Source organism: Prunus mume, linkage group LG7 (assembly GCF_029339155.1).
Source record: "Prunus mume cultivar Tortuosa linkage group LG7, ASM2933915v1, whole genome shotgun sequence".
In the NCBI taxonomy this organism is placed as follows: domain Eukaryota; kingdom Viridiplantae; phylum Streptophyta; class Magnoliopsida; order Rosales; family Rosaceae; genus Prunus; species Prunus mume.
The window spans coordinates 2,502,263-2,511,000 of NC_142704.1; the positions used below are offsets into that span (position 1 = coordinate 2,502,263).

The following is an 8,738-nucleotide window of genomic DNA, read 5'->3' on the forward strand; positions in this document are numbered from 1 at the left end:
CAACATAAGAAAAACAAAATCAGCAGTTTATTATTGATTATCTACTGCAAGAGGAAGCAATCTTCGAGGAAGAACAAGAAGGTAAAAACTCACAAGACTATTGCTTATATTTTCTATTGAAAAATACATGGTAGAAAAACTTGATTATGCAAAGTTAATTGATACTTTGACATCGAAAAATGCAAGACAGGTGATGTTCTGATGTATTTTATAAAGTTGTTATGTGAATTACATTTTGTTTGTTTCTTTTAGGTTACAATTATGATTTTGAGTTCATATAACTATTTTTTAACTTATCGAGGAAAAAAAACTGCATAAATATATATGTATATATATATATATATATACAAAGAACTTATTGAAGGATCCTCAAATAAGCTTATTTGAGAGACACTCCTTGTAGGCCCCACTCCGGATTGTATTTCACTAATTCAAACCGTCTATTTTGTAGATACTCATTCAAAGATCATCTCTATAAAAAATCACTTGAATCCGAAATCATTTGAACATTCAATTGAGTTATTGAAATTTTAGTACTTTCTTGAAGTACCGTGTTCATTGATTTTGTATGACACAATTGGATGTCGAAACGGTTTTCGATTTATCTAATTTTTTGTAAGGATGATCTATGAATGAAGACCTAAAAATAGATGGTTTGGATTATTGGGAAAAAAATTGTATGGTATCCTAAAGGCGTCCCTCAAATAAAATTATTTAAAGGATCCCTCAATAAAAGGGGACTATATATATATATATATATATATGCATACATAGTAGAAAACGACATTGTCGTAATTCACCTAGGATTTCCAAAACTTTAGGACCGCCCCTGATTTTGAGTCCACACATAAATTAACATAAATTCCAAACCCCGAAAATGACTTATCAAGAACTTCACTCAATTAAGAGATGCATTCGAAGCAACTTGCATGTAAAGAAAACTTTGGTTTTCACATGTGTTGAAAATTTCTTAAAATTACTTGATCATGACAAATGATAAATATATAAATATATGCCAATTTGTCAGCCATCCCGGCCGACATACGAAAGAGTGTAGAGATAAGAGATTTTGTCCAAATAACTCCAAATTATTGGTCCTCAGAAATATGAGATAACTACTAAAAATGTAATCGCACGCGTACATACAATGATACTCGCGCGGTTTGACATCTAATGTTTCTTTGTTCTTTTTTGGCTGCTGGTGATGCCAAAAGCCAAGGGTACAGTTGTCAATTGCTAAACAGCGAGTTCAAAAATAAAAACTTTTGACTTTTGTACAAAGTCAACCCAGTGAGAAAGCATTTTGGGGTTGAGACAATAATCTCAGCCCTCCTGCTCAATATATAAGCAAGCCTTGTTATAGATTTCCTCTCATCATCATATTTTCTTCACAATCCAAAGTCAGCTGCCTACTCTCTCTCTCTCTCTCTCTCTCTCTCTGGTTTTGTGTGCATGGAGAACTGGGATTTGCAAGCTGTGGTGAGAGGATGCAATACTACAGCCAATATTGATGAAGCCATGGAGAACTCTCAAATACCATATTGCTTTGCTCCGTTAAGCATTGAAGAAGAAGATGACTTTTTCCATGCTTTGCCTCAGCTGTTTGAAGCCACAGCAGCTTTAGATGAATTGGAGGAGCTTTACAAGCCATTCTATCCAGTTTTGCAACCCTCAACCCCACCAATCATTGTTGCCTCCTCCATGTCTGTTCCCCAAGAGGCCATCACTGTAGAAGTACCAAAGAAGCTGAAGGAATCATCAACTATCTGTAAAAAAATTAGGTTTGTCAATTCTCTAACTTATTTTGTTAATAACGGCTTATAGATAATGGTAGAGTAAAGAAATTTGTTCGTTAGATTAAACGATTTATAATTTTCCCAAATGTTTAATATATGTTTTTTTTTCAAATGTTGATTTCAGCAGGAAGAATCAGAGCAAAAGGGTGGTGAAAGAGGTGAGAGCAGAAGAGCTTTTTTCAGATGTGTGGGCGTGGCGTAAATATGGGCAAAAACCCATCAAGGGATCGCCATATCCGAGGAGCTATTACAGGTGCAGCAGCTCAAAAGGATGCTTAGCAAGAAAACAAGTGGAAAGGAGCTGTTCCAATCCTGAAACCTTCATCATAACCTACACTGCAGAACACAACCATGTCCATCCGACTCGTCGAAACTCTCTTGCCGGAAGCACTAGATCCAAGTTCCCATCATCTAAAAACAAAGGCAAGTGTAAAAGTTCTTTGAATTCTCCAGCCATGACCAATTTGGCGGCTTCCATTGAAGAAGATCCCGATGTGCAAAGTGCAAGTACTAATGCTGTAAAAGAGGAGGCACAATTGTTGTTGGAAGAGGATGAAATTAGTCATGAAAATGTCATGTTGGATGCGATGTTGAGTGATGAAATGATCCCAAGCTTAGAGAATTTGGATAGAGAGTTGGAACCAGTTATGGATGGTTGGTTTTTGGATCAATTTTCGGATAATTTTCCAAGTCCTTGGTTCAATATTGGTCACTCTAATACTGTAACCGGTGCTTGCTGATTCACCAAGAAGTCATACCAAAGAAGCGAAGCAACATTTGATTGTATATCAGCAATTTGTATCATCTGTTCTCTTCCTAGTCCATGCAATTTTTCTTTTTCTTTTTTAGGTCTAGCTTCATAGATACCAAGATAATTTCAGAAATCAAACAGAAGATGCGAGGTGCAAGTCAGCAAAGTTGATGAGTTCAAATTAAGTTAGCCGATTTAAAATAATTTATAAAGATGAATTTGTAACTAATCTCAATAATTATGTGTATTATATACGTGGGCATGGATAGGATGACACCATCTCTCATTTTCAATAATATAATTGCTGTGAAGGATGTACCATCAACCTGGATTTTATTTCCTTTAGAGGAATTTCTGATATTCTGCTGGTGGGACAATAATTAATCCACAGAAAAATATATTTTATTAGACAGGATAAGCATCATTAGTTTGAAGCACAGATTGGGTTAGCAATATGGAATTAGAACTTAGAAGGCAATTTAATAGGAATTGTCGAGCAGTCGAAAGGAATTTGGTATTTTCATATATAGCTTCTGCAAGTACAGTCAGGGGTGAAGAAAGCATCACAACTAGTAACACTTGAATGCTAAGCAATTCTAACATCTTTTGAAAATGAAAAGTTACCCCTTCTCCTCTCTTCCCTCATTTTTAGTGACAGAAGGTTTCCCTTTTTGTCTGCACTTTGTTATGATTTTCTTCCATCATCGCAGGTGGCTGCATCTCGGCGAATGATCTAAAAATTATGGTTTGTTTTGGCCTTTTTTGGTTAGTAATTTTTTCGGCTGAATTATAAATACAATCCCAGAATTTCTCAAAAAAAAAACAAACAAACAAACATGAGAATGTTATATATATCCATAATATTTTGGGGTTTGTCCCTCTCTTCTAAAAATTTGCCATTTCCCTCCCTTCATTCATTGTTCTTGTTAAAGTAATTGTTAAACCACAAAATAACAACTTAATTAAGCTTTTGGAATAAGGGTTACAAATGATATCAGAGCAAGAAGAAGATGTTGAATCAGTTTAATTTTTGGAAATAGTGATAAACAACTCATATCTTGCACTTCTCAATAAACTATCAATAATATTGAAATTCTAATTATTGATAAGCTAACAATAATATTTTGAATTAGTCCGGTCCTTATAGTTATTAGTCCGCGTGGTTCAGTCCTCCAAACCAAACCAATAGCTTTCAGGGTTCTTAAAACTGGGCCTATCTAAGCTATATATAGCAATAGCAGCCTATCTCTATGCTTACTTAGTATAGGAAAATAAAAGCCGAGCAAAGAAGATGTCATATATCTCCATGGCGGTGGCCACGGTGGACCCAAAACCCTAGCTCTTGTCCTTTCCCTCCAATTAACGTAACCAAATGTCTTCGTAATATAAATGTTCCATCACTGTCTGTGTCTGTTCACTTGTGGAGCTCGTGGGGCACTCTGTATAGGGGGGGAGCATGCCACACATGCAAGTTGGAAGCCGCGATTGACTTTTTTGCGTTCTTTGACTTTTCTGCGTGTTCTATTCTTCCTCATATTATAAAGACCTGGATTTGAACAATTAACAATGGAAAATGAAATTTGATTAAGACTATAATGCAAAAATATTTTCCAACTCTTACTTTTGGGGTCTAACTTGTAACTCTATGCATATAATATAGGAAAATATTATCTTATTCGCCGTTTAAATTAGTGTTATACTGTCGATCTAAACTATTAGTTATATTGATTAGTACGTACCTAAATGTATTTTCAAGATTCGCAATATAAAAAAACAGAATCTGGGAATGGGTTAACAAGTTGTTGTACTAGACGGGGAAATTTTGAGTTATCGACAAAGACAAAGGTGGTTCTGGGTTGTTGTTCTGTTGTGTTTTATGATTGTGATAGAACTATGCAATACACCAACAACTCCATTTCGAACGAACTTTTAACTCGAATCGTCCAATTTCGTTTACCAATCGATATCGGATAGAGTCCAAAACTTGGAGAACATCGTAATATGGTGGGAGGAGTCAGTATCATAACCATTCGTGTCATAATATTACACCTATATATATATATATTGATATTACACTGAAGGATACACTGATCAGGGTGTATGATGAATGGATTATGTGTACAAATTCGAAATGCATTATGTTGTACAAACTTCCACCAGTAAATAGAAGTTTCAAACTGAAATAAATTAGTGAGAACTTCCATAACAGGCAAAAACATCAAACACAAGACAAGACACAGTCAATAATTATTCTGAGGAACATTCTGGCCCCATGGTATGCTTTAGCGAGGAACTTATAATAAAGAGTCCAATTTGTCAGTGAATCAGCAGACAAATAAATGAAAGAGTGAGGCTGAATATTTTATGCAAAAAAAATTCCCCAATTATTGGTTCGAATTAAGTGTCAGATGACTATATGTACCAAACGTCTTGTAGATCGATGTATTATGCTGCCAGAACGGCTGACTTTTTTACTTTGAGCCTGTTAGACAGCCCACATAACTTTGGGCCATACCATAACTTTGGGCTTTTACCATATTTGTCTACTCCCTTTATTTCTCTATCGTTCTTCTTCCTTACATGGCCTATTTTCAAAGTATAAGCATAAATGTTAAACGAAGGGTGGTGATTTTTCTACTCCCTTTTTGTCCATTTATGCTCTCTTTTATTTTTGAATAGTTATTACTATAACAAAAAAGGAAGTGTAATTAGCTCCCTAAAATTATTGAAAAAGCTTATAAAACTTGAGGTTCCGTTTTTGTCGTATTAACTTACTAACTACGCTACTATATGCTGAAAAATGAGAATAATATTTACTGAATTGTGTATTTACGTTGATACAATATACACCACATATTATTCATTAAATAGACACATCATCACTTGGATGAGTGTGGAATTTTATTTATATTACATTCAGTTTTTACATTAATAATTGGGAAGAAGTTGCAATTCACAAGCTCACTGCATTGCCTTGACCAACTAAAGCAGCCACCGCACCCACAAAAGCAGCATTCATATAAGTTGTAGGTTCAGAGTGAGAATAGTCTGATCTTGCATCACTGAACTGGTCATTTACATCTGGACCCCCAACAACTGCACCCACATGAGTGTTAGGGTTTGGATTGGGAGATGAGTAATAGCTTGAGTAGCCACCATTGCAATCCACCTTGGTTGGGTGGACTTTCATTGAAGGGATGGATGAACCTCTATGGTGCAATTGTGTAGGGTATTTGGCACCAAAGCCCACCATGTATGACATGTTCTTGGGATTTTTTCCTAGAATGTAGTCCACCTGAATATAAATGAATGACAAAGGTTGTCACAATTGTCACTTATCATAAGTTAATCATCGGGATCGATTTGCCCCAAAGTTTGGGTTAAGTGTGATAGAACTCAGTGTAGCGGCATCCAGTCTCCACTTTGGTGAAGGTCCTGGATTCAAATCTCAGTGATGACAATTTTTAATGAAAAAATTATGATGGAATGTTAATTACCTGAGTTTTTGCGAAGGCTCTGATTTGGGACGCAGAGAAAAAGGCAGAGCCACATTGGACTCCACCAATGTGAGCTGCAGTTAAGGTTTTGGAGTAGATGAAGAGCACCAGGGTAGAGCTTGTAACATACTGCAAATTACTACTATCTCTAGTAAACAGAAGTCCACCTGCAAATTTTAAGTTGATATACTTAGACAAAGTTCCTCACAAACAAAGTAATTAATTATCCAAATCAACCATTAATTAATTAATTAAAAATTTATTGATTCATTTGATCACTGGGAAATTAGATGTGCATGCATGCCTGGGGTTCTTCTAATCTGTACAGAGCTGCTCCCTGGCATCAGTGCACATACAAATGACTCGGCATCGGTCTTGAACTTAGCCAAATTCGTCTTTCCATGATGAAATTCCTGTGACGAATCGAATTAGTTTACTTATTAGACAAGTTTCAAGAACTAAAATTAAAGGGGAATAATTGTTGTTGTTGATGGTGATACCTTGGCCAGTAATGTCTGAGCTCCAGGAAATTTGTTGTCCCAACTGAACTCATTCACTGCTTGGCTCCACCCTTGGTTTGTCAACACATAATTCAAGTACTTGATGTCTCCACTTGCCTTGTATAGCCAAGCCGCCGCCCATAACAACTCATCCTTATATAAAGTAATTCAGAAACCACATAACACATCTTTAACATCATTGATAGATATGAGATTCACTTGTATACGTGCGTCCATGTAGCATATTACTCTAGTGAACTATAATTGAAACTTGTAAAAAAACTTATGTAGTTTCACTGCTAAGTTTTTACCTGATAGCCGGAGTAAGAGCAGTAAAAGGGGCAATAGCCTTGATAAGAAGCTCTGTGTTGGTCTGCCAAGTCAAACAGCTGCATAATAAACAGTTATTTCAGTAAGGTAAAATTGTACTATTTAATATATATAGTCTCCTTTTATTGAGGGATTTCTCAAATAATTTTATTTGAGGGACATCTTTTAGGGTCCCCTACAAAAAAAAAAAATTCAACGATCTAAACCGTCTATTTTTCAAACCTTTTTTCATAGATCATCTTTGCAAAACATTAGGCAAATTAAAAATCATTAAAGCATCTAATTGGGACCAACAATAGACGAACATGATTCAAGAAAAATACTATAATACCAACTATCCAATTGAGTGGTCAAATAATTTTGGATTTAAATGATTTTTTGCAGAGAAGATCTTTGAGGGAATATCTAAAAACTAGACGGTTCGGATCATTGAAATACTTGGTGGACTCTACAAAGGGTGTTGCTCAAGTAAGTTATTTGAGGATCCCTCAACTCAAGCTATATATAGCCTGGTTGGGAAAAGAGATGAAGTCAAATTACTGATTTGGAATGGCACAAGAGGGTTGCAGAATATTTGGAATTTGCCACTTTGAAGACAATGGAAGCAGAAGCAAGGGCAGCAGCAGCCTCAGCTGCTGGCTCAGAGCCTGGAGAAGAAGAAGTGATCTTGTAAAGTGTTCGTGGTGTATCCATGTCTTCTGGGCGCTCCCAGCACTGGTGATCCGCATTTCCATCTCCTACCTATATACATTTATTCAAACCAATAATTTATGTTCATGAACTAGAAATTACCAAAAATATTTCAAAGTAATATTTACCAACAATATTAATATTATATCATTAAGGAACCTGGGTATAGAATGTGGTGGGTGAAGTGTGAGCTTTCAGTATGAAGTCTGTGCCCCAGCGGATTGCTTTTCGCAGATAGGCAAGCTGGTTCGTGGAAGATATCTGCTGCCGGTACTCCACAGCAGCCCAACTCAACAAGCTGACACTGAAGGCCATTGGCCACCCAAATTTGACGTTGTCGCCTGCGTCATAGTATCCTCCCACCAAGTTCACCTGCATGTCATAACCACACCATAACGTATATACCATCTTATGAGTAATGTTCTCTTATAAGACTTATGTTGCGTCATGTTCGTTTAATTATGTTGTCACAGTCGAACGATTAGAGAAAATTAAAAATGATAGTGAATAATAATGCGTATGAAAGACGATCTCTTCAAGCTAAGTAGTAATTAGAAACATAAATATCATACATTCTCAGAAGTGCCGTCAGAGCATCCAGAGTCTCCTCTCCAGGTCACTTGCTGGCCGGCGGGCAACTTCCCCGAACGTTGGCCTTCAAAGAATAATATGGCTTTTCCAAGGGCATCTCCGTAGTTATAATTAGCAGCTAGGGAGGAGGACAACCCTTCAATCTCATCCCCCATTTCTAGGGCTAGCCCATCCATGTTAACCAAAACACACCACAAGACCAAAACCCACACAAATACTAGACCGTGCTTCATTTTGGAACTTGCTTGTGACAATGCACTCGAGCTTCTTGGAATTTTTGATTCCATGCGTATGTTTCTTGGAATTTATATAGAAGCCAGGGGTTGTGATTGAATGTCATTAATTATCAAGTAAAGTAACTGTCAACTCATTATCAAATCGGTTACAAATTCTATATTATTTTATGCACATGGCATTATGGGGAAGAAGAAAAATATGGCATGAAGGTGACGCTATAACTTAGGAAATAAAGAGCATGCGAATTATCTATGTCACCAGGGCATGCTACCCACTCCTCAACGTCATTAGCTTCAGACATTCTGCTCGTTTATTCTTATCTTGTTTTGATTTTCCATCATTAAGC

The 8,738-nt window shown here is 36.4% G+C and overlaps 2 protein-coding genes across 3 annotated transcripts; one reads left to right on the top strand and one right to left on the bottom strand.

Annotated features, from left to right (window-relative positions):
- Positions 1 to 1,392: 1,392 nt before the first annotated feature.
- LOC103337694 (putative WRKY transcription factor 29) lies at positions 1,393 to 2,872 on the top strand. 2 transcript variants are annotated; one of them, XM_089055640.1, is made up of 2 exons: positions 1,393 to 1,781; positions 1,921 to 2,872. In XM_089055640.1, exons 1-2 carry the CDS (start codon positions 1,453 to 1,455, stop codon positions 2,534 to 2,536), a joined length of 945 nt encoding a protein of 314 aa, XP_088911766.1. In that variant the 5' UTR covers positions 1,393 to 1,452; the 3' UTR covers positions 2,537 to 2,872. The 2 variants fall into 2 exon arrangements, with proteins under 2 accessions (XP_088911766.1, XP_088911767.1); XM_089055641.1 differs by having other exon boundaries at positions 1,924 to 2,872.
- Positions 2,873 to 5,338: 2,466 nt separating this feature from the next.
- Positions 5,339 to 8,439, bottom strand: LOC103337590 (endoglucanase-like). Its single transcript, XM_008240755.2, has 8 exons — positions 8,137 to 8,439; positions 7,724 to 7,936; positions 7,415 to 7,615; positions 6,856 to 6,933; positions 6,545 to 6,697; positions 6,349 to 6,457; positions 6,045 to 6,211; positions 5,339 to 5,842 (listed from the first exon to the last, which is right to left on the bottom strand). Exons 1-8 carry the CDS (start codon positions 8,386 to 8,388, stop codon positions 5,501 to 5,503), a joined length of 1,515 nt encoding a protein of 504 aa, XP_008238977.2. The 5' UTR covers positions 8,389 to 8,439; the 3' UTR covers positions 5,339 to 5,500.
- Between the last annotated feature and the right edge of the window lie 299 nt (positions 8,440 to 8,738).

What these genes read in the sequence shown, in the direction of transcription:
- LOC103337694 (XM_089055640.1), top strand. Translation starts at nt 1,453, where the DNA reads ATGGAGAACTGGGATTTGCAAGCTGTGGTGAGAGGATGCAATACTACA. An exon ending in ACTATCTGTAAAAAAATTAG is followed by an intron (nt 1,782 to 1,920) that starts GTTTGTCAATTC and finishes TGTTGATTTCAG; the next exon opens with CAGGAAGAATCAGAGCAAAA.
- LOC103337590 (XM_008240755.2), bottom strand. Translation starts at nt 8,388, where the DNA reads ATGAAGCACGGTCTAGTATTTGTGTGGGTTTTGGTCTTGTGGTGTGTT. An exon ending in CTGACGGCACTTCTGAGAAT is followed by an intron (nt 7,937 to 8,136) that starts GTATGATATTTA and finishes TATGACATGCAG; the next exon opens with GTGAACTTGGTGGGAGGATA. An exon ending in ACAGATTAGAAGAACCCCAG is followed by an intron (nt 6,212 to 6,348) that starts GCATGCATGCAC and finishes TAAAATTTGCAG; the next exon opens with GTGGACTTCTGTTTACTAGA.